The 25,445-nt window shown below is 43.9% G+C and overlaps 1 protein-coding gene across 4 annotated transcripts in view; it reads left to right on the plus strand.

Moving 5' to 3' along the window:
- GNPAT (glyceronephosphate O-acyltransferase) overlaps nt 1–25,445 on the plus strand; it is a 39,623-nt gene that overhangs the window by 6,940 nt on the left and 7,238 nt on the right. For 2 of the 4 annotated variants that reach the window (XM_057308382.1, XM_057308384.1), the window contains exons 2-14: nt 1,604–1,786; nt 8,824–9,000; nt 11,406–11,535; nt 14,149–14,276; nt 14,598–14,673; nt 14,925–15,076; nt 15,189–15,319; nt 17,036–17,259; nt 20,075–20,317; nt 21,704–21,783; nt 22,640–22,780; nt 23,809–23,908; nt 23,991–24,084. In XM_057308382.1, the coding sequence (XP_057164365.1) occupies nt 1,604–1,786; nt 8,824–9,000; nt 11,406–11,535; nt 14,149–14,276; nt 14,598–14,673; nt 14,925–15,076; nt 15,189–15,319; nt 17,036–17,259; nt 20,075–20,317; nt 21,704–21,783; nt 22,640–22,780; nt 23,809–23,908; nt 23,991–24,084 (1,859 nt within the window). Of the gene's footprint in view, nt 1–150; nt 372–1,603; nt 1,787–8,823; nt 9,001–11,405; nt 11,536–14,148; nt 14,277–14,597; nt 14,674–14,924; nt 15,077–15,188; nt 15,320–17,035; nt 17,260–20,074; nt 20,318–21,703; nt 21,784–22,639; nt 22,781–23,808; nt 23,909–23,990; nt 24,085–25,445 lie in introns of those variants that run through there. The other 2 variants (XM_057308383.1, XM_057308385.1) reach the window with 2 other exon arrangements.

The following is a 25,445-nucleotide window of genomic DNA, read 5'->3' on the forward strand; positions in this document are numbered from 1 at the left end:
AACATATAGCACTTTGGTAATTAGAAAAAAATTATTTTTTGGCTTTAAAACATTTTATTGGAATCCTTTTGATAAAACCCTGTGCCTGTTAAAGTAAAGAAGTAGAAGTGACCTAATTGCTATTTAAGTGCCCCAGAGTCTCAAAGCACTTTTTCCCCAGTAAGTTGACAGTTGCTCTCACAGGTTAATGCAGAAAAGATGTAAGTTCCTACGCTCTGCCCAACCCCAGAGAGAAGACAGCCTCATGTCAGCAAAACCCATGGTAGCCAGGGAGAAGGGATGTGGCTCTTGGCTTCTCATCTCAGATGGAAGTGGCAGGAACCAGGCATGACCAGGCATCCCCACCCTCTCAACAGCACTTCTCCAAGAGGGTAAAGACCAAACCTCAGCCCTTCAGTCACCAGGGGAAAAAATGTATTTGAAGAAGTTGGGGGACACAAAGGCGATCATGCCTCCACTAAAATGTTTTTAAACAATATTTACTGCAGGAAAATGCTCATAACATTCGAAAAGGCAAGGTAAACTGTATTTGGCATGGTCCACGTTTTGAATAAAAACTATATATTTGTGTAGCTGTGAATGAAAAAAAATAAGGAAACTGGGAAGTGGTAAAGAGTAGTTATTCCTGGGGTATAAAATCATGGGCAATTTGTATTTACTTGTATGTTTCCAAACTTTCCATACACGGTGAGGAGTGTAGGAGAGAGGTTAGGAGCAAGGTCTGTGAAGCCATAAGGCTCAAGTTTGAATCATATCTCTGCCCTTTGCGGGCTGTGGAAGCCTGAGTGAGTTATTTTGCTTCTCCATGCCTTGGTTTTCCCATTGTTATATCTTTCCCGTATTAAGGAAGAGTGTCTTGGAATAGTGCCTGACACTTAGGAAACAACTGTACATGTTACCTATAATTATCATTATTACTATTATTACTTTTATAATCAGAAAAACAAAATTGTAAGAATTAACAATTCAGAAGTCATTGGTAGCCCGATAAACAGTGATTTCAAGGGCTGCTTGGTTGGAAGTTGAACGATAGGGAGTCAAAAGTGGGTGAGAAAGTAGTTATAGCGAGTACAGACTGCTTGCCCATAGCTTCTGTGGGAGCACTTATTTCTTAAGTGAATTTTCCTTTTATTTGCACCCATGTAGTTTGATTTGATTTGACATAATTTCGAATTTCTATCATATGCTTTAATTTTTAAGGCTAAGTAGAAGAGGCAGACAAAACATTTATCAATGTGCTTGATAAAATTGGTCAGATAAAGTTGCTCGTAAAGTTGCTCAGATTATTCTAGAGCTTAGTGTCTCAATCTTTGCTATCTTTGTTAACTTTCCCAGAGGGGTACTGGCTTTACAAAGATCGTAAGCAGAAATAATAAAGTATTATAATAATAATAATAATTCAACATCCATTTTTTGACCACAACTATCATTACATTTCCTTTTCTTAGTATAGGAAGACCTCTTATCAGTGCACTCTGCTCTTGTTCATATGTCATAGCATAAAAATGCTGGCATAGATGAAACCTTACCAGTGTAGTTTCTCATCTGTCCTAATTTACTTTATAGTATGTGCATTACTTTCTTTCATTTGCCTTACCCACAGAAGGAGCTCAAAAAATGGGATGAATTTGAAGATATTTTAGAGGAGAGGAGGCATGTCAGTGACTTGAAATTTGCAATGAAATGCTACACACCTCTTGTCTATAAGGGAATTACTCCTTGCAAGCCAAGTGATATTAAATCTAGTGTTCTCAATTCTGAAGAGGTTCGTTATGTCATTAAACAGGTAAGTGATCCCCTCTTCAACCACAGCCAGATTCGTTCATTGTCAACAAGGAACAACACAGGTTTGAGCTGCACAGGTCCACTTATACATAGATTTTTTTCAATAAATACAGTACAGTACTGTAAATGTGTTTTCCGTATAGTTTTCGTAAGAACACTTTCTCTAGCTTATTTTATTGTGAGAATACAGTATATAATGCATGTAACATCAAACATATGTGTAAATCAACTGTTTATGTTATTGGTAAGGCTGTCAGTCAACAGTAGGCTATTAATCAAGTTTTGGGGGAGTCAGAAGTTACACGTGGATTTTCAACTACATGGGGGGTTGGCACCCAGCCCCCACATTGTTCAGGGGTCAACTGTAGTCTGACAGGGAATGATGACAGTTGTACAGTCAATTACAATGAAATATGATACAAGACATGCTAGTGGGAGCCCAGTGTACAGGGGCACTAATTATAGGGCAAATAATTTTGTGTAAGGAATTAGAAAAGTGATTTTTTTTTAAATGATGCCTAAAAGATGGTTAGAGGTTTTCCAGGTGAAGTGGGTGAAGAAGTATTCCTAGCAGAGCAAATAACTTTTTCCCCATGGTTAAATCTCACTGCACAATAAAATTGCTGGAGAAACTTTCAAGAATCCCTGTGCGTAGATCTCACCCCCATATGAATTAAATCAGAATGTTGGGGAAGGAGCCAGACATCCTAGTAGTAGTTTTTAAAGAAGCCCAGTGGAGGGGCGCCTGGGTGGCTCATTTGGTTAAGCGTCCCACTCTTGGTTTCGGCTCAGGTCAGGTTCTCAGGGTCGTGAAATCGAGCCCCTTATAGGGCTCCATGCTGGGTGTGGCACCTGCTTAAGATTCTCTCTTTCTCCCTCTCCCTGACCCTACCCAACCCCCACTCGCATTCTCTCTTCTCAAAAAAAAAAAAAGAAGAAGAAGAAGGCCAGTTGGTTCCAAAGTATAGCAAAGTTTGGGAACCACCAGCATATTTTAACAACTAGAGAACATGCATAGTCCCAGTACTAGAAGCAGTTCAGTATGATGAGACCGAAGAGAGCAAAGAAGGGGTAACATGGTAAGAATTTAGAGACAGGGGCCACATCACAGAGAGTTTTATAAACCATCCAGAGGGGGCATCTGGCTCAGTCATTTGAGCGTCTGACTTCAGCTTGAGTCATGATCTCAGGGTCTTGAGATCAAGCCCCCCCGTTGGGCTCCCACTCAGTGGGTAGTCTGCTGGAGATTCTGTCTTCCCCTCTTCCTTTCCCTTTGCGCTCCCCCTACTCGTGCTCACTCTCTCTCGCTCTAAAAATAAATAATAAATAAAGTAAATCTTATAAACCATCCGGAGGAATTAGATTTTATCCTACATACGGTGCAAAGCCATTGAAAGGTTTCAGGTCGGAGTGTGGCCTGATCAATTAATGTTTTAGAAACACCATTCTGCAACAAAGGAGACAGAAGTTTGGTTATGACACTCTTCCAGTAATCCCTTTGTGGGATCACAGTTGCCTAGACTGTGGTTGTAGAAACAGAGATGGACAGATTTAAGAAATTTAAGGTGTAGGGGTACCTGGGTGGCTCAGTCAGTTAAGTGTCCGAGTCTAGATTTCACCTCAGATCATGATTTCAGGATCGTGAGATTGAGCCCTGTATCGGGCTCCCTGCTGAGCATGGAGCCTGCTTAAGATTCACCTTCTGCCGCTCCCTCCTCCTCTCTCGTTCCCTGTCTTTAAAAAAAAAAAAAAAAAAAAAGGAAAGAAGGAAGGGAAAGAAAGATTGATTTCAGAGGTGGAGTATAATAGGGTGAATGACTGGAAGGGAGAGAGACAGGATGACAGAAGCATTCACTGAGATAGGGAATTTAGGAGAGGGAATGGGCTTAGGAGAAAAGCTAAGGTCTGTTTTGGACGTGTCATTTGCAGACATCAGATAGAAGTGTTCAATGGGCACGATTACCGCTTCTTCATGGCTGGCCCTCCCTGTCACTTTGTCCAGGTGCTCCCAGGCTTTGAGGTTTACCTTTAGATACTGTTCTCCATTGACTTTTTTTTTAAAGATTTATTTATTTGAAATAGAAAGTGAGTGAGAGAGAGAGAGAGAGCACACAACAGGGGCAAAGGGACAGGAAAAGCAGACTCCCCTGCTGAGCAGGGACCCCAGCGTGGAGCTTGATCCCAGGACCCCCAGATCATGAGATCAGATGCTTAACTGACTGATCCACCCAGGCGCCCCCCCCCCATTGATTTTTAAATGGAATTTAGTCAGGCCTACAACCTCAGAGAAATTCTTTATCTCTGCTGTTTTCTTCTTTTAAAAAATTTTTTTTAAAGATTTTAGTTATTTATTTGAGAGAGAGAGAGTGAGAGAGAGAGAGAGCACGAGTTGGGTGAGGAGCAGAGGGAGAAGCAAACTCCCTGCTGAGCAGGGAGCCTGACTCGGCGCTCAGGCCCTGACTCCAAGATCATGACCTGAGCCGAAGGCAGACACTTCTCCGACTGAACCACCCAGACTCCCCTGTCTGTTTTCTTCTAATTTGGGCATATGACCTATCCTCCTAATCCTTTTGGTTCAATCTGTCTGTCATGATTTATCATGGGGAAACTATTAGTCCTCTCTGACTGGACCTATTTCATAAGTGAAGTAAAGTTTCCTTGTCGATTAGAAGCTAAAGACAGTGGTTCTCAATACTGGCTCTTTGTTAGAATCACCTGGAGAACTTTTATAGAAAGTTAACTGTTATTTTCCACTAGTACGGAAACTCCATGAAGACAAGAATTTTTATCTCTCTTCTGACTCTCTTTTTTTCCCCTGTATTCTATTATTTTATCTCTTTTTTTGCTGTATTCCTAGTGCCTAGCACATAGGTGCATTTGATAAGTATTTCCTGAATGAATGAATGAATGAATGAATGTATGAATGAATGAAAGAAAAAAATGCTTTTGTCTTGTCCACAGAGATTCTGATGTAATTGGTCTGGAATAGGACCCAGGCATCTTTTTCTTTTTCTTTTTTAAAAGCTCCCCAAGTAATCCTAATACAGAGCCAGGTTAAGTGTAACTGATACAAGCCAGTGTTTCTCAAACTTGGCTGTGCTGCTGAGAGAAAAAAAATCACTTAATGTAGGTAGACTGGAATTGTTATAAACTCAGGGTTATGCAACACAACTGGGCCCTCTGTGTTACCCAAGAATTCCTCGTTTCCCCAGGGAGCTCTCCCGGTCTCCAAAATGGGAATGTCATTGTCACCCATATTCTTTCTGAGCCTCCAACCTTGGCCCCTTACCCTCAAGAGGTGACATTTCTTCCTACTTCACAAAGAAAATGTAAACCATTATATGACAGCTCTCAGCTTCCTGTGATCAAGCTGCTAATTTACCTGCACTGATAGCCTCAGTCTCTTCTTCCCTCCTGTTAAAAAGGGACGGGGAGCTCTTTCTCCTGTTGGAGTTCAATCCCTCCCCTGCTCCTTTGCTCTGAACTTCACCTGCTCCGTCCTGCTCAAGGACTTTGCTTTATTGTCTGTCCCCTCAAATGTCTTCAACTTCTTCCTCTTCATTAGCTCTTTACCATCATCACTGAACTTGTTCCATCCTCTTCCAGCTGAAATCAGCCTCGTTTGGGCATATTGCTTCTCCCCTATGACTCAGCATTTCCTTTCCCACTTCTGCTCTACTCCTGGAAGAAGTCGGCTGTGTTTGCTATACTTGGGACTGTACTTTCTCACCCTCCGTGTATATGCAGCTCATTGGGATCCAGTTTCTAACCCACTGTAATTGCTCTTTCCAAGACTGTGAGTGATTCCTTCCTGATGGCTGAAATCAACCTTGTTGACATCCTTCATAGCCTTTGGCTCACTCTCCCACCTTTCTTTCTGTGATACCATATTCTCCCCCTTATCCACCAAATCTTTTTTTTTTAAGATTTTATTTTTAAGTAATCTCTACACCCAATGTGGGGCTCGAACCCACAGTCCCGAGATCAAGAGTTGCATGCTTCAACTGAACCAGCCAGGTGCCCCCCCAACCAAATCTTGTTGATCTTTCCTCAGTTGTCTTTATGGGCTTCTTTTCCTTTGCCTGTCTCTTTAAATGCTGCTGTTCCTCAAGATTTTGTTCTAATCCCTTCTTATTTTTCCTGCTCACTGGGCAGTTTTATTTATTACCAGAATTGTAAATACCTTCCTTATGCTGATGTCTCCCTACTATATTATATTATTATAATAATTTGCTATTATAAATAAATAACAATATGTAGTAAATAATAATTGGTATCTATTGCTTCAGCCCAGATCTCTTTTGAGTTTCATATATATATTTTTATGTCTACTGGAATACCTACTTGGAAAATCCAAAAACATCTCACATTCAGGATGTCTGAATCAAGCTCTTTGACCCTCCCACTCCCACCACTGTACCGTGTGCATCCCCCCACACCCAGTTTTGCATATCTCCAAGAACGGCCTCTCCATATGCCTGCTGCCCATACCAAAAATCTGGGTGCCATCTTCAGCTTCTTGCTTTCCCTTCCTGTGCTGTCAGTCACTAAGAGCTGGCAATTTGCTCTCCTCAATTGCTCCTGTCTGTTTCTTTCCATCTCTGCTGCCAACTCAGGCTGCCTTAGTCTCACGGAATGCAATGCAGCCATTGAAGGGCTTTTAGCTTGGGAAAGATGAGATCACTTCTGCATTTAAGATACCACTCAGGGGCGAATGGGTGGTTCAGTCAGTGAAGCATCTGCCTTCAGCTGAGGTCACGATCCCGGGGTCCTGGGATCAAGCCCCATGTTAGGCTTCCTGCTCAGCAGGGGAGTCTGCTTCTCCCTCTCTCTCTGCCCTTCCCCCTGCTTGTGTTCTCTGTCCCCCAAATAAATACATATGTAAAATCTTTAAAAAAAGAATAGAAACCACTCAGGTTTGTGATGTGAAGAACAGACTGAAAAGGGACAACACTGGGACAAGGAGTTATAAAGCTATTGCTCATCTTTTAATCTGATCTAAGGTTTCCAAGAAGAAGAATCTGGAAGGATATACATATCTGTTGGGCAAATGAGAAGCCCGATTGCACAGAATAAGAGCTCAGGTCATTCTCTGCTTCTCTGCTTTCCTCCAATCCTGGAGAAGGCCATGCCTTCTGAACAGACCAGCCTACTCACCTGTGTCCTTCATCTGCCCAATTCTTTCAGATCCCCAGGGGACTAGTGTGTCCTCCTCTTCAGCCTTCTGCACAGGCTTAGCTGGCATCAGCACTTCCTGGTGAGGGGAAGGCCCTCTCAGCCATGTCTTCATTCTTTTTAATGCTCCATTTCTTCTTCCTTTCTCATCCCAGCTCCTCAAACGTGTAGTGAGTCCTTTGCCGTTCACTTCCCACTTGCAGCAGGTTGCTGTACTCCAGTAAAGGTTACCGTGGATCTCCAAGTGACCCAATCCAAGGGGTTCCTTTAGTCTTCGCTGCATCTTTACTGTGTCAGTTTTTGTTGGACACACTCTCCTGCAGGACTGTCCTACCTTGACATTTATGGCATCACACAGTACAGTTCTCTTATCATCTTCCTTGTTAATCTCTTTATGAGTTCTTCCATCCGCTGGTTAAGTATTTCTCAAGGTTGAACCCGCAGCCTTCTTATCTTCATCCCTGCAGTCTCCCTGGTCCGTTTTATCCACTCCCGTCATTTCCATTTTCATCTGTAGTCTGGTGATGCCCAAACAGGATCTCTAGCCTTGGCTAGATTATCAGGGTTCAGACTCTTCTCTCCAATTGTTCTACTCCCTGCAGGTCAGCTACTTTATATGTCTCCAGACACCTCAAAATCAGTATATCTGCCTTCTCAACCCCTGCACCACATTGCCTTCTAGCCCTGCTCTCTATCCCGAATTTCAGGATGGCCCCACCATCCATTCTGTTGCCCGAAACAACTGAGCTTCTCACTGCCCTTCCCCTTCCCTTCAGCACCTATTATTGCTTTTTGGGGGGTCTTTTCCGTCTCCGGTGAGCTATTTTGATAGTTTTCCAAGTGTACTCCCTTTTCCTAGGCTGGTTTCCTGAAATCCATCCTTACCACCAATCCATTGATTCCTCTATTTCCTTGAAAAAGATAAAATATGGAGCTAAGAGGATGATTATCCATTTGGGAAGGTACTAAGTGCCACTGAATTGTTTAGTTTGAAATGGCTAATTTTATGCTATGTTAATTTCACCTCAATTATTTTAAAAAAGAGAAGCTATTTCTCCACTGCATGTAATTTAGGAAGTTGGGACTCCACGTCCTACCCTCTCATCTTCTGGGCCTCATCCTAAAGCAGAACATTCTCCTCTGCTAAGGATAAATATTATTTATCACGTAGACGCCATTCTTTTTCACCATGCTTGCTTAAGGCATCAAATTAGAGTTCCCTGAGGACAGAAATGGACTTATTCGTCCCCATCCCCAGGCCTAGCACACAACCAACATTTTGTTCTCTTTACAAAAGATGTGGTATGCCTTCGGAATAGAGTTCCAGTGTAAGATCATTGACTTTACTAGTTAACCTTTGATACTTCGGAGAGTTTTGTCCCAGTGACCTGTGTATGCGGTATAGTCCGAATGGTTACTTCAACCTAAACTTGTATTTTTACCTTGTATGTTACCTTGTATATTACCTTGTAGTAGCATGGAGCAAGCAGATGCAGTGCTGCAGCCATCTGCTGAAAGAAACTGCCAAATATCTGTGCTAGCACACTAGTTAGTTCATGGGCAACAGCTTATTTTAGAGAATTTGGCTGTAAGCTTATTAACAAATCAAATGGAAAGGTGAGATACTCTCCTAGAGAGCCTATTCTTTTTGAATTTCCAGTCTTTGACGTTGTCGAAATAGGATCATTTATCTACTTGAGTTATGTTGGAAAATAAATTATGTGAAACTAAATGAGGAAGAAAACGTCGCATTTTTGAGCTATGTAATATTGGTCCATTTGGAACTAGTCCTAGCACTTTGAGTGAATAGAGTTCTGGCTTCTTTTCTTCAGAGACGTATCCCTGCTTTCCCTTTCCTTCTAGCTTTCCAAGGAATCCCTTCAATCCGTCGATGTCCTCCGAGAGGAAGTTTGTGAGATTTTGGATGAAATGAGCCACAAACTGCGTCTGGGAGCCATCCGGTTTTTTGCCTTTGCCCTGAGCAAAATATTTAAACAAATTTTCTCAAAAGTGTGTGTAAATGAAGAAGGTATTCAGAAAGTGAGTATTGCTTGTTTAAAAACAACCTCTTCTACCCCTTAACGATTTCATCAACTCCAGGACCTCTCACTTTGCACTAAATGAGCAGGCCCTCGTCAGCAGGCGTCCAGGCTGGGCAGAAAAAAAGGCTTTGCTTCTCTGGGGGGTGATATTTTTTACTTTCAGACCTACAGACTTCAGACTAACTCACTTAGTCAGGTAAGACTTACAGACTAACCTCACGTCAGATGTCCGCCATGCTACAGAAATAATACCAAGAATTTCTGTGTATGATCCACCTGGGTCCCCTTACAACATTTTCCTTATCCTCCCCTCAATATTCTGCTGTGTTTTTCCCGTAAACAAGGACATTCCCTTATGGTGCAGTTATCAAAATAAGCAAATCGACATTGATACAACACTAATACACAGTAATAGAGACCTCAGTCGTATTTCGTTGATCACCTCAGTTATATCTTGTATAGCAAAAGAAATCCTACGTCATGTGTTATGTTCAGCTTCCATATCTCTTTCGACTCTTTTAATTTAGAACAATTCCTTAGTCTTTGTGTTTCATATTAGTTTTGGAAAAAAACCAGACCAGTTATTTTATAGCATGTCTTGATTTGGATTTGAGTGATGTTGTCTCAGGATTAGACTCAGGTTGTAGGGCTTGAGCAGGACGCAACATTGTATCCTTCTCAGTGCAACAGATCAAGGAGCACATGGTGGCTGTCTGTCCCCTTACTGGTGGTGGTCACTTTCATCATCTGGTATCAGCTGCATCTCTCCACTTGTAAAGTTACCCTATTTCCCTTGGTAATAAGTATCGTGTGGAGAGATGCTCTAAGAATGGTTCAGGGTCCTGTTTTCCAGCATGGTCTCCTCCACAAGTGTTCACATTGACTGATGATTTTTCCCAAACCAGTTATTACTCTAATGATTGCCAAATGGTGATTTTTCTAATTTCATCTCTCAGGAGTGATTTAACAGTCATGTTATAGTCTGCTTTCTTTTGGAAGGAAGAGCTTTTCCTATTTTTATTCATTTATGATTTTTACTATTCTTTTTCCTCTTACTAAGAAGCTCTTACATCCATTGGCCTTCTTGTACATGTCTTTTAATATTTTATTCAGTCATTTACTTTACTTTCATGTATTTCTTCTTTTTTCCTCCAATGACTATTCTCTAGTTTGTTAAGTTACTCTCTGCCTGCCTCTCTCTCAAAGAATGTTTGGGGGCGCCTGGGTGGCTCAGTCAGTTGAGCATCCAACTCTTGGTTTCGACTGGAGTCATGATCTCATGGGTCATGAGATCAAGCCCTGCGTCTGGCTGCACACTCAGCAGGGAGTCTGCTTGAGATTCTCTCCCTCTGCCCCTCCCCCCACGTGCTCATGCGCTCTGTCTCTCTCTCAAAGAAATAAATGAATCTTGGGGTGCCTGGGTAGCTCAGTTGGTTAAGCATCTACCTTCGGCTCAGGTCATGATCCCAGGGTCCTGGGATCGAGTCCCATGTCAGGTTCCCTGCTCAGCGTGGAGCCTGCTTCTCCCTCTGCCTCTGCCTGCTGCTCTGCCTGCTTGTACTCTCTCTCTTCTCTCTCTGTCAAATAAATAAATAAAATCTTAAAAAAAAAAAAGAAAGGAAGAAATCTTAAAAAAAATGTTTGATATAGCCATCCAGACAATATTGACTGGCCCTGTCTTCTTAACTGATCATACATTATCTTACCTTGGTAAATTAAATTTAGATTTCCAAAAAACAGATAACACATTGATCCTGGTGAATATTTTTGAGGCTGATAGCCTACGGAATATATCTGGAAGCTCAAATTCCTTCTAACTGAGGGCACCCATTCTTCCTGGTGGCAAGTCCAGTGTATAAATATAGAAATACCATACCTCTCATTTGTCCTCCTAATTCAGATTTGTTTTTATTAATCTACCTGAGAGACGCTTTGTTCCCTCTTACTGCACACAACCATCTAGCACATTGGTTAACAGCTGGCTTTTTAACTCAGACTCACTTCAGTTCCATTCGCAGCTTGGTCATTGATCAGATGCGTGACCATGTCGCAAATGAGGAACCTAATGTTTAGGCCTTATTTACAAATATGTCACATTAAACAATGCATGGAAAATGCTTAGTATGTAAAATGTTTAATATGGTGCCCACCTAATATGTTAGGGATCATCCCTATTATTATTATGATCTATAAAATTTACATTTTTAATGTTCTTGCATTGTGTGAGGTTATTTAACCAGAACTCTGAAATAAGTTTTCTGTATGTAGTAGGGGAGGCAGGAAGACATTATTAACCTTAGTATTCCCTCTGTACATATACCCATTCTTCCGTTTTCTGATGTGCCATGTGATTTTAATAATTGGAAAACTGAAAGTATTCAAACTGTGACATTTATTTTAAAGCTACAACGAGCCATCCAGGAGCACCCAGTTGTCCTGCTGCCCAGTCATCGAAGTTACATTGACTTTCTGATGCTGTCTTTTCTTTTATACAACTATGATCTACCGGTACCAGTCATAGCCGCAGGAATGGGTACGTATTGTTCTTCTCCTCTTTTGTTTTAATTATAAAAATGACAATATTCATTGAAATGATTTTAACAGTGCTGAGGTACTTGAAGAAGAGGATGCAAATCCCCTCTCCCTTCTACCATTGACCCTGGTGTTCGATAGTCGGGATTAGGTCTCTCCGTGCTGTGCCTCAGTACAGACGGAAACAAGGATATGTGCACATGGGGGTTTGGTTTAGGCTTGAAAAATGAGATACCACCTTTATGTATGACCTGCCTTTGCTTTTCTTAATTGATAATTTATCAGTGTTTATCTCTAAGGTCAGTGAATAGATACAACTTTTTTCTTTTACATATTTTTAATTATGGTAAAATACAGAAAGCATAACATTTACTGCCGTAACCCCCTTTAAGCCTATAGTTCAGTGGTGTTAAGTACATTCACACCGTTGTGCATCCCTCACCGTCTGCCATCCACAGAACTCCACCTGCTTTTCATCTTGCAGACCTGAAATTCTGTCCCCACTTAACACTAACTCCTCACCCTACTCTCCCCCCGGCCACTGGCCACCAGCATTCGACTTTCTGTCTCTAGGAATTTGGCTCCTCTAGATACCTCGTATGAGTGGAATCCTACAGGATTTGTCCTTTAGTGACTGGTTTCCTTCACTCAGCATCATGTCCTCAAGGTCCATTCATGTTGCACCATGTTTCAGAATTTTCTTCCTATTCCTAAAGGCCGAGTCCTGTTTGATCGGACGTGTAGAGCACATGTCGTTTATCCATTGTTCTGTCCGTGGAAGCTTGGCTTGCTTCCACCGTTTGGCTATTATGAATAATGCTGCTATGAACATAGGTGTGCAAATACCTGTCTGAGTCTCTGCTTTAAATTCTTCCAGGTATACACCCAGAAGTAGAATTGCTGGGTTGTATGCTAATTTTATTTTTAATTTTTTTGAGGACCACTGTATTGTCTTCCCTAGCGGCTGTGCCATTTCACATCCCACCAGCGTAGTACACGAGGGTCTAGTTTCTCTGCATCCAACACTTATTTTCTTGTGGTTTTGTTTTTGTTTTTTTAATAGTGGCCATCCTGATGGTAGGATGTGGTATCTCAGTGTGCTTTTGATTTGCATTTCTCTGATGACTAGCAATGTTGATCATCTTTTCATGTACTTGTGGCCATTTCTGTATCTTTTTTGGAAAAATGTCTATTCAAGTCCTTTGCCCATTTTTGAATTGGGTTGTTTTTTGTTGTTGTTTCTCTTGAGTTGTAGGGATTCTTTATATATTCTGGATAATAACCCCTTATCAGATACATGATCTGCAAATATTTTTTCCCTTCTGCCATTAAATTTCTCCCAAAGTTGACTTTGCACTCTATCAATGGATCCTTTGATGCACAGAACTTTTCATTGTGATGTAGCCCAATTTCTTCATCAGTTTCTTTTTTTTTTTTTAAGATTTTATTTTTATTTATGTGACAGACAGCCAGTGAGAGAGGGAACACAAGCAGGGGGAGTGGGAGAGGAAGAAGCAGGCTCCCAACGGAGTAGGGAGCCCGACACGGGGCTCGATCCCAGGACCCTGGGATCACGCCCTGAGCTGAAGGCAGACGCTTAACGACTGAGCCACCCAGGCGCCCCTGTCAGCTTCTTTTGTTCTCTGTGCTTTCGGTGTCCTGTCCAAGAAATCGTTGCCACATTTAATGTCATGTTTTACCTCTATGTTTTCTTCTAAGAATTTTATAGTTTTAGGTCTTACGTGTAGGCCTTTGATCCATTTCGAGTTAATTTTGTATACAGTGTAAGATCAAGGCCCAACTTCATGTCTAACATTACAATATTCAGCAGGGTAGGTATACTGTAATTTGGTAGTTTTGTGGTTGCATATATTCTCCTACTGGTGCTTTTATTTCTGTAGGACTGATTCCAAAAAGCAGGATTGCTAAGGCAAATCATTGTTTATCTTCTCCCTTTGGAGGGGGCTGAAAAAGTTGGGATTCAGGCATACACCTTGGTTAATAAATGCAGTAAACAGTAAGGTAAAAATTGCCAGGGACTTAAGTACTTTAAAAGCAGTTTCATCTGTACAGATGCTTAAGGAAATTCTTTGAAAATTAAGGAAAATGGAAAAAAAGGAGGGTTTTAAAACCCCTGGTAGAATAAAGCATCCCACACTTGCTTTATTTAATCTGTGCCACTAAAAGAAGGCTGATACTTGTACCTCATGGGTGAAAAAGGTGAGAGTTGGGCTGGCCAGCTGGCCAGCATGGAAGACACGTGCCGGTCTGTCATCAAGCAGCAGCACTTCTAAAGAACTCGGCATGGTGATGTGACAGAGCTTGTCACCTTGCCTGCTGTGGCCCCGTCTGTTGCCGGTCTGGTTGTAAATGTGGAGGTGCGTGGGGGCGCACGTGGTAGCCGCCCGGTGGGCCTGCCCACACTGTCCTTTCTCTCCCGTAATTCTATTAGACGTCCCTTCTCACGTGGTTTCAGCTCGGGAAGTATGATTAGCAGTATCATAGCGGTATCTTCCATACATGCAAACTTTCTTAACAGAATGTGAGGTTAGGTATTTATAGAAGTTTCAAGATCCGCAAATAAACATGAACCCCTTCTTTATTTATTGTTTAGACTTCCTGGGCATGAAGATGGTCGGGGAGTTGCTGCGGATGTCGGGTGCCTTTTTCATGCGGCGCACCTTTGGTGGCAATAAACTCTACTGGGCCGTGTTCTCTGAATATGTGAAGACCATGTTGCGGGTAAAGGCAGATAATTTCCGAATACTTTCAAGCTGCATTTCCTCTCCACTCGAGCTTGAGCTTGCCGTAGGATCTTAAATTCTTCACTCCCGAATGGCCCGCTTGGCTGCTCGTCCCCCTGAAGGAATGTGCATGACCTCCATGGTCCGTTTACCCTGTGCGGCCCTCTTGCTTGAGTGCGCTGTGCGCAGTGTTTGCTCAGAAGGCCGGTGGGGGTGGGGGAGCAGCTTGGGGAAAGGAATCAAAAGAAGCATTTCTCACTTTGAGAGTAGGCAATGGGTTTTGTGTTTGTTTTGTTTTGTTTGTGTTTTCTCTTTAAAGAATGGTTATGCTCCTGTTGAATTTTTCCTCGAAGGGACAAGAAGTCGCTCTTCCAAGACATTGACTCCGAAATTTGGTAGGTCCTTTAGAGACTGAAAGAAGAATACAAACCCAGAAAGTGTGGTGTCATCATAGCTGCTAAATACAGCTTGACACTTTTTTTTTTGCAAGATATTTTTTCTTTATAAGTGTAACTGTTTCTTTAAGTTGTAACTGTTTATATTTACGGGCTTAAGATTTAATGTACACTTCAGGATCTTCCTGTTTTGTATCCGTGTTTGCTCCACATTTCACTACATACAGAAAACCATTTCTTCCTGTTGACAGGTCTTCTGAATATTGTGATGGAACCATTTTTTAAAAGAGAAGTTTTTGATACCTACCTTGTTCCAATTAGCATCAGTTACGATAAGATATTGGAAGAAACGCTTTACGTGTATGAGCTTCTAGGGGTTCCTAAGCCGAAAGAATCTACAACCGTACGTAAAGGAGAACCAGACTTGCTTTTACTTGAATTTAGAGAAAATGCTGGTTTATACACCAACTTCTTTCTGAACTTACTCTTCTTTGTTTCATTTCCTCTGTTATTAGGGATTGTTGAAAGCCAGGAAGATTCTCTCTGAGAATTTTGGAAATATCCACATATACTTTGGAGACCCTGTGTCACTTCGCTCTCTGGCAGCTGGGAGGATGAGTAGGAGCCCATATAACTTGGTCCCAAGGTGCCAGACCTGTGTTTTCGTAATTGACATAGAAATAAGGATGAACATCGGGAAGTGTGGTCGTGATTCTTGAGTTGACTGACCCCTTCTAGGACTGAAACTTGGTTTTCTGAGATCACATATCAGGGAAGCAGAAAGCTTCAGTTAAAGAATTCTGTTTGCAGGGCGCCTGGCTGGCTCAGTCAAGTGGAGTATGCGACTCTCGATCTTGGGGTTGTGAGTTTGAGCCCCAACTGGGTGTGGAGATTACTTGAAAATTTAAAAAAATTTTTTTAAGAAGAGAATTGTCAAAGAAAACAGTTAGCTGCTCGCTATATCACAATGTGATATATGTCAAATACACAGAGTCAGACCGTGCTGCTCGTTCTTCTCAGGGGAATCAGTACCCTCCTACCTGTGCTATGCACACCACCCTACCCATTCTGTGTTGGGGGGAACACTATTGGCAGGTCAGCCGAAGTATGTGGTGAGTATTATTTTTGATCCTAGAAGGGATTATATGATAATAATGAATGGGAGTGGGTCCCTGTCCTCAAGGTTACAGTTTTATTTTGTTTTGTTTTTTTAAGATTTTATTTATTTATTTATTTGAGAGAGAAAAAGAGAGTCTCAGAGGGTGGGGGCGAGAAGCAAAGGGAGAGGGACAAGCAGACTCCGCGCTGAGCACAGAGCCCAGTGCGGAGCTCGATCCCACGACACTGAGATCATGACCTGAGCTGAAACCAAGAGTCAGATGCTTAACTGACTGGGCCACCCAGGTGCCCCAAGAAGGTTGTAGTTTTATGGGCACAGAAATGTATTAGGTTCTTTCAGGACGCAGGTACAGATACGCACTTGGGTTTTCTTAATTTGGAGAAATACCCCTGGGGAAGTAAGGGAGACAGAAACCACCTGCTCAGCCAGGCTTCCCGGGACGACGTCATTCATAATTCGTGTGTAGCGCCAGTGGGCCCGTGGCCACCAGTGAACGTCACTAGCAGCTTCAGCAGCTCTCAAGCAGATGTTGCTTTTTGCTGCCACGGGCTTTCCACCTCTAGTTCTCAGATCGGGCTAGCCGGTTGTTATTAGGATTGGCCCTAGCTTTCACGTGAAGCTCCCTTCCTGTGTGGTTGCTTTGGGTCCTGAGCGTACGCCTGCTTCATCCAGCTCCAAACCAGCTCCTGGTACCATCCGAGTCCACGTTTGGTGATCCGTGCCTGAAGAATCTGTCAGGCGAGGATCGTGGCAGTACTTGGCAGGTAACCTTGAGCTGCTCAGAAGGGCAGTGTAGCAGCCAGGCAAACTGTATAGCCCATCCAGCACAGACGTGAGCGGTGACCGCGTAACCTGGTAAGCGTGTTCTGGGAGACGGGTGTTCAAAGCACGGTGGACTTGGAGAGGACCGAGTAGTTCCGGCTACTGGGGCAGGCCTCCATTTTCAGAGCAGTGATAGATCTGTTTATAAAGCAGCAGCATTTTTTTTTGCCTGGAACCAGGAAGACTAAGACTCGGTCCACTTGCGTGCGTTTTGTCACCTCTCAAGAGTGTACCGTAGAGACAGGTGGACAGGTTTCACTCTAGTAAAGTAAAGGTATATTCTGGCATCGTGACCTGAGAGAATTCACTTGGCAGAAAGTAAGAGAAACCTTCCCAGGGGTCTGTCTTCTCCCACCCCCCCCCTTCACATTAGTGTGGGTAGCAGAGCTGTCATTTGTTCTTCTCTGTTCTTCTCTGTAGGTATATTCCTCAGAGACAGTCGGAGGATGTGCATGCCTTTGTCACTGAAGTTGCCTATAAAATGGAGCTTCTGCAGGTTCAAAACCTGGTTCTGAGCCCCTGGGCCCTGACAGTTGCTGTCCTGCTTCAGAACCGGCCGTCCATGGACTTCGACGCTCTGGTGGAGAAGACTTTATGGCTCAAAGGCTTAGCCCAGGCCTTCGGAGGCTTTCTCACTTGGTCCGGTACGTATGCAGGACTTGTGTGATGAGAGATTTATAGTGAACTACCTGCTGTTCACTCATGAAACCTCTTGAGTCTAGTCGATGCTGGGAACGGCCAGGGATACAAAGAGAAACAAGCCGCAGCCCTGTGCTGCAGCTTCTCCTGGCTCGTGGAAGGCAGGGTGCGTGATTGGTGACGAGGGTCCAGTGAAGTAAACACAGAGAGCTATGGACGGGGCGCCTGGGGGGCTCAGTCGGTTAAGCATCTGCCTTCGTCTCAGGTCATGATCTCAGGGTCCTGGGATTGAGCCCCGCGTGGGGTTCCCTGCTCAGCGGGGAGTCTGCCTCTCCCTCTCCCTCTGCTCATGTGTGTGCTCTCTCTCTCTCTTTCAAATAAATAAATAAAATCTTTTTAAAAAAAAAAAGAGCTATGGACAGACCACAGAGGGTTGCTGAGAGTACTGTGTAGGGAAGGGCCCCTGCTCAGGAGGGTTTCATAGAAGTGACTTTTGACGTCAAGTTCCATCTTGATGGAAAGGTAGGAGCCGTTCAGGAAGATGAGCGGGCGAGGGATTGCTAACGTAGGAGCAGATTTTAAGCAGGGAAGCATGACTGAAAACAACCACAGAAAACAGCCCCTGTCAGTTTTAAAAGATGGGCCAGAGCTGGGAGAGGGTATCAGAGGCAGGGAGATGGGCCAGAAGGCTGCTCGGCCTCAGTGAGAAGGGCAGGAGCCTGGACCGGAGGCCGTGGCAGAGTCAGGGAGGAGCTATGAGATGTTTAGGCAGAGCTGCTAGAGGAAGGGGCTATCGAATTGGATGGTGGTCATCAATAGGGAAATGAAGATGAATCTGACACGTGTCCCAATATTTTCAGTCTCGTGGGAGGCAAAGGACATGTTGAGTGTGATTCAGGTGGAAAATCCTGAGAAGAGAATAGTTACAGTGCTAACTCCTGTTGGCCCAGGAGCATGTAAGAACACAGGCACCTCTTTCTACGCATTTTGCTTTTCCAAGGTGGGATAAATAGGTGGCCAGTTCACCGCTAAGAGTCTCTGTTTGGCAATTAAAATAACTCCAGTGATCCTGGGGAGAGAGCCTGTTGGTATCTAAGTAACAGAATCGTGGAAAGTGATTCAGTACTTTTCCAAATCCAGTTCCTTTTTTCTTCTTTACTTGGCTTATCCCATACTTCCAAGCGTTTTCATAGCTAGAGCTCTTTACAGTAAATGTGTCTTCATGCCATACCATGTTCTGTTATGTATATAACATGTATCACAGATTATATCATGACCTTAAGCAAGCTCACAAGGCATGTGAGCCCAGAAGGAAAGCCACAGCCCTCAGTTGCCCCCTCCCAGAATTATTGGCAGCCCTCGTTGCCCACGTGGAGCGGTGCACCTGGTTACTGGAGCCCGGCAGCCAGCGCTTGGGCCCAGGGTAGCAGTAAAATGATCTCCCTTGTCAACAATGTTAAATATCACCATGTCTTCATTATGCCTCTGTAGTTCTAACTCCTTGGCTATGTCCAGGCTAGTGTAGCGTCAGTGTAGTGAGTTACCAGGATCTGTCATGGGCCCAGTTGTTTAGTTTTCTCTGATGTGGGAAAACCAGAAAATCTCCTCAGCATCCCTCTGTGCTCAGGGAAGCCTGGTGCTGGGGGAGCGCCTCTTGGGTCGCCCTTGTTCACCAGCAAAGTTGCAAAGCAATATTCTTGCAGTGTTGGAATTAATTGGTCTAAGCAAGGAGAGAGAGAGAGAGAGAGAGAGAGTGTGTGTGTAAGTGAATGAAGTATGTTTTTATTTTAACAATAACTTTTTATTATGTTATGTTAGTCACCATACAGTATATCCTTAGTTTTTGATGTAGTGTTCCATGATACATTATTTGCGTACAATACCCAGTGCACCATGCAGTATGTGCCCTCCTTAATACCCATCACCGGCTTAGCCCAATCCCCTACCACCCTCCCCTCTGAAGCCCTCAGTTTGTTTCCCAGAGTCCATAGTCTCTCATGGTTTATCCCCTCTTCTGTTTGCCCCCCCTTCATTCTTTCCTTCCTTCTCCTACCGATCTTCCTATTTCTTATGTTCCATAAATGAGTGAAACCATATGATAATTGTCTTTCTCTGCTTGACTTATTTCACTTAGCATAATCTCCTCCAGTCCGGTCCATGTTGCTGCAAATGTTGGATAATCGTTCTTTCTGATGGCTGAGTAATATTCCATTGTATATATGGACCACATCTTAATCCAGTCATCTGTTGAAGGGCATCTCGGCTCCTTCCACAATTTAGCTATTGTGGAAAATGCTGTGAAGCATGTTTTAATCATGAGGCTTCTTGTCTTAGTATTGTTAAATTCACATGTATATGATTTTCTTGTCCTGTAACTTGCTATTGCAATACTTCGGATGCACGTGGTTCCTGAGGAAGTGTTGGTTTTCAGAGTGGGAATTCATATATATTTCAGAATGGCTGACAAATTAAGGATAGATAAGAAAGTGCATTAAATGTCTTTAGAGAGACAGTTGATAGTACTTTTATAAAGTCTCTTTCACAGGGGCGCCTGGCTGGCTCAGTTGGAAGAGCATTATCTCAGGGTCATCAGTTTGAGCCCCACATTGGGCACAGAGATTACTTAAAAAAAAAAACAGAAAAAATATATCTTCCCATAGGGCATCATTACTTCAGTTGGTAGAGCCCAGAGCTAGACCCTGGCACTTGACAGGGAATCTGCCAGCTCACTAGCATTGCTGGACACCAGGCCTAAGATTCCCTGCAGAGACCGGTCCCATTTCTGTGCCGTCCGCCTGAGTGAGCTGTCTCTGTGTGTAGATAATGAACGTGCTGAAGAAGTTATCCAGTCCAACATCCTCCTGCACTCCAACATCGCCAGCCTCGTCAAAGACCAGGTGGTTCTGAATGTGGACTCCGGAGACTCCGAAGTGGTTGATGGACTCATTTTCCAGCATATCACCCTCCTCATGTGCTCGGCTTATAGGAACCAGTTGCTCAACGTTTTCGTCCGTCCTTCCTTAATAGCTATGGCACTGCAGATGGCCCCCGGGTTCCGGAAAGGTAACTCACGGGAATGTGGTCTGGAATTTTGGAAGAGACTGGCCATTCAGTTCCGTATAGAGAGCAACATTTGATGCCTTATAATGCTCAGCCACATGTGTGGAGCCCAGACAGCAGCAAAGAATGGGGCCTGTCCACTCTGAAGAAGTTAGGTTTGTGCCCCCAGTACATGGCTGTCTGCTTCAAATTTGGGAATGGGAAGGGACCTAAGAAATTAACCTAAACCTCTCCTTTTATAAATAAGGAAAGGGAGGCCTAGGAAGTTACGTAATGTCCTAAGCAAGGGTCTGGGACTAGAGCACAGTTCTCCATCTCCTGGCCTGCGGCCCTTTCTCCTTTATGTGGCAGAAGCAGGCGGGGTGGGTAAACAGTCCAGCAGTGTCAGAGTGCCTGCTAGGGACACAGTCATGTTCTAGTGGCGGTGAAGAGTGGAACAATGAATAACACTGTTTTGTTCCCAGGAAGCTGTTGTCAGGGTGAGGGCTGTTCTACCCAGGCTCCACTGGAGTTACTGGAGGGTGAGCCCCACCCCAAATGTTGATTCAGTTGGTCCAGAGTGTGGACCAGACACTGATGTTCTTGGTTTTGTTTTTCAGAGCTCCATAGATAATCCTAAGGAAAAGTCAGACTTAGACCTTTAGCCTTGGAAGGAACCTCAGGTCCTATGTCCAGGCCCTCATTTGTGAATGAGGAGATGGGCCCGGAGAAGTCAGTTTAGTTCAAGACACAGAAAACTCAAATCTTGGTCTTAGTTCTGAGGTTTCTGATCTCGGAGTTCGTTCACAACTAAGGGGTACACGCGTGGTCTTCTTGAGTGTTGGGACCACCCAGAAATTGGAGGCAGTGCTTCACGTCCACACGTCTGTAGATTCTTTGAATGAGAAAGTTCATAGCAGAAAATGTCAGAAAAATGAAGACACCTCTGTAGTCGATGGGCAAGGGGGACCTGTGTGTCTGGAGAACGAGACAGTATTTTCTGTTGTGTGCTGGTATATTCTAGTGCTAAAGATATGGTAAAGACAACAGGAAGTAGGACTAGAGAAGGGATCGAAGTAATTCATTCCTTTCCTTCTCTACTAGGGAGCCGTGGGCAGGGAACGTGAAGCATCCTAGCTTCTAAGAAGTGTAGCGTCTCGCTCAGCAGCACACTGACTGGGTAGAGGCCTGGTTGTGATTCAGATGCAACCGTCGGCACTGCTAAACTGTAGTTTGCTCTTAGGTAAAATTTGGATTGCCAAATAGCTTCCTTTGGGGGCCTGAGTTCTCATCCCTGGCATGGAGTAATATGCCTTTGGAGTGACGCGTTTTGGACAGTCGTGGCCTTCTTGTACTTCCTAAAAGTTTAAAAACCAGTGTTGTAATTGGATGTAATTGATTTATTTCCAGAGGATGTCTACAGTTGCTTTCGCTTCCTGCTCACTGTTTTTTCAGATGAGTTCATCTTCCTTCCAGGAAACGCACTAAAGGTAAATCTTTACAGCCAAAGAGCACAGGTGTGTTCACAGTGAGAGTTCTGGAAGTGTAGGCTTGGATTCACGCGTGTGACTTCCCTTTCTTCAAGGCTACATGCAGCAGAAATACGAGACTCTTGGACACTCGCAGTTCGATGAGCTCTATTTTGATTCTTGGTCAAGTTTAATCAGTAACGTAGGGATTATTTGGTGAGAAGAGAGTCATTCTTTAAACCTTGAGCCACTGTGAATAAATCAGTACTGTTTTGTTAAAAATTTGCCAACCGGTACACATTTTCCTGTTAACAACATGTTGGAGTGTTGGGCCTTTTGCTTTGAGATTAGAGAGCAGTGGTCTTGCCTGATGGCGTAGACAGCTCGTGATGGATCAGGCCCCCAGAGCTGGACCGCCGGCTTGCTGGGGCGGGGGGGGGGGGGGGTGTACCAGGATAGACGGAAGGTGGTCAGGTTTCTGTATGCTGTGCCTAGGAGCCCAGGTGTTACTCCGTTGAGAATGAGGTCGGCAGTTTTTTTGAGTATAAGCATAATTCCACATAGTTTTAGGACCTGTTTTATGCACTTCCTATTTAAATTTAAGGAACGCGGCTGTGCAAAGTGAGAAAGTCATCACCCAGGTCATGATTTCTAAGGCTCTTGAATCCTTTGTGTGTTTGCTGTGTTTGGGGTTCAACATTTTGAGTGTTGGAACACATGCTTCTCTGGCTGCTAACAACAGAACCTTTTAGAAGCGTTGTGGAATTGGCTAGTGTTCTCTCATTCTGAGGGCACATGGCTGCTGTTCCTGAGACCAGCAGCGTACCCATTAACCTAAATTAGTGGGTGCACCCTATCTTCTCCCCTCCCTTCCCAGGACTTTGAAGAAGGCTGTTACCTGCTCTGTAAAAATGAGACAATACAAGTGACGACAAGGGACATCCTAGTTACAGAGAAAGGAAATACCGTGTTAGAATTTTTAATAGGTCTCTTTAAACCTTTTGTGGAATGTTATCAGGTATGTAACTCTTTTGCAAGTTCTCCTTCATCCTCCCACCCTGTACTTGCTTCTGGTTCGGAGGTCAAGTGTCTTCCCCAGGTGAATGGCAGAACTAGAGAGATTGCTCAATAGGGTGAAAGAGTCATCTCTCAGGTGAAGACCTTGTTCCCGCAAAGGGGGCCCTTACAGACCCCAGAGGGTAACAGCTTCAGGATGCCCAGAACCAAGCGCCATCATACTGTACCTTACGGCTTTTCTCATAGCTCGGCGTTTGACACATTGCGGGCACTCGGGAAATGCAAGATTGGAATGATACATAGTGTCAGTGATTTTAAATCACTAAAAGCTAATTAACAGAAGGGGAAGAAGAGGTTCAAGTGCAAGTATCTGAAAGAGTTTGTCAGAGCTCTAAGGAGTGGTTAAACAGAGAGGGGGTAGTAGAGATGCCCAGCAGGAATGTGCCCCTCAGAGGGGCTGTATGTATTTGCCAGAAGAGGACTCTGGCTCTGAGCACTGGTTAGCAGCCCCCAGGACCGGCGTCCTGGCAGGGCTGCTCTGACCGATGACAGAGACACTGTGCCTAGTCCAGCACTGAGTGGGTATCTGAGAAATGCTACTTCTGCCCCTAAGCACCTTTCTGCAGTACAAGTCATCAAGCATTTGGGGGCCTAACAAACTATTAGGTGTTTTTAGGGAAAAAGCAGTTACACAAAATCTGGCCCCTCTCTTCCTGAGCGTCAGCATAAGATCTGTTAAGCTGATGGTAATTCACTCAACTTGCAACCCGTTAAAGTGAGAAAGCGTATTTTAATAAATGTCAGTACTATTTCAGACTCTATTTCTAATTATAAGCAGTGATACAAGCTCCAGCGAGACCTCCTAAGAATTCTGTAGCTTTTCTGTGCTCAAACTTTGGAGAGTCTTTATTCTGCTCTGACATACCGTAGCTTTCTGTCAAGGGGGACCAGGTCACATCAGTCGCTTCTGCATTGTATTTGGCTACCTTTTTCTCTTTCTGTTCCCCACACTCTTTCTGTTAAAATCAGATAATTTGCAAATACCTCTTGAATGAAGAAGAAGACGACTTCACTGAGAAACAGTACTTGGCTGGAGTTCGAAAATTCACCAGTCAGCTTCTTGATCAAGGTTAGTCACACTTCTGTGGGTGGTGACTTCTTGCAGTTAAGAACAAAAAGAAGTCCACTAACTCTTTCTCCCTCTGTCATAGGTGCCTCGCAGTGTTACGATGTCTTGTCTTGCGATGTACAGAAAAATGCCTTAGCAGCTTTTGTGAGGCTAGGTGTGGTAGAGAAGAAGAAAGTGTAAGTACTGTGTGCGCGGGGCTGGAGAGGCAGTGCCTGCTAACGGCCGCTGAGCACAGAATGCAGACAAAGCGCTCGAAACAGGATACCATGCTTCATTCATCCATCTCCCGATGAGTTATGTCAGTATGAGTTACTGTGCAAATTTTATGTAGTTACAAATAAAAATGGTATTGAAGCAAAGAAAGTATTTTAGGCCAGCATTTTGGCCTTGATCTAATATTGGAATGTATAGGTGAATTTTAAAGATTTTTGGGAAGTGAAGTAGAGTGTGTGTGTGTGTGTGTATATATAAGTGTGTATATATATATACACTTACGTAAGTATATATACTTATGTACACACACACACACAAACATGTATAATACATAAAGACACACATATGTGTACGTGCAGATAGTTAGCTGTTTCCTCTTCTGAGTGAATGAATGTAAGAGTGACCAAGCTTCGTGGGCAGAGTCTGGTAGTATGTCTCTCATGTCATCAGAAGGAGGAAGCATGAAGCCAGCAAGCAGGGCAGGAGCAATGGGCTTGTCAATTACTTAAAGACTTGGCCTTGAGGAGGAAAAAAGATGGCGGAGGAGTAGGGAACCCTGTATCAACCAGTCTCCTGAATTAAGCTGGATATCTACCAAACCATTCTGAACACCCATGAAATCTGCCTGAGATGTAAGAAGATATATCTGGATCTCTACAAACAGAATATCTCCCGCCATTGGTCTTGAGCTATGAAGCGGACAGCTGTGATTCTGTGGGCAGATATCAGAAGATAAACAGAAGAGGGAGGGAGCCTTCATAAACTTGTGCCAGGAAGGTGAGATAACGCCAGAGCGCGAAGCCTCCTGAGCTGAGAACCAGGCACAGGCTCGCAGACCGGTAGCGGTGAGAAAGGACTTTAGTGCAGCCGCCCAGACAGAAACCTGGATCTACGGGTGCACGTGTGAGAACCGGGGGTGGCTTGCGGTTTTAGAAGCACAAAGTGCAGAGATGTGCCAGCCCCGGAGCGACATCTGGGAGTGCTGCTGTGGGGCACACAACCCAGGAGACTGCGGTTTTTAGCAGCACAGACAGAAACGGAGACAGTGTGTCCTGGAGAGAGAATGAAGAACAGACTGCAATCTCTCTGTTCTGAGACAGAGGTTTGGATGTGGTTACTTCTGCTCTGACTCTCAGAAGAGACGCAGAAAGCCATCAGAGAAAGCTACCAGAGAACAAAAGCCCCAAAAAACCAGTTTTCACTGAACCCATTCCCCCCCCCCCACAGGGGCAGGACAGCTCTGCCCAAACAGGGTTACCTGAGTAACAGCATGGCAGGCCTCCCTCCCCCAGAAGACAGGCTGGAAGAACAAGAAACCAACAAC

The sequence above is a fragment of the Ursus arctos genome, unplaced genomic scaffold (genome assembly GCF_023065955.2).
Source record: "Ursus arctos isolate Adak ecotype North America unplaced genomic scaffold, UrsArc2.0 scaffold_7, whole genome shotgun sequence".
NCBI classification, from domain to species: domain Eukaryota; kingdom Metazoa; phylum Chordata; class Mammalia; order Carnivora; family Ursidae; genus Ursus; species Ursus arctos.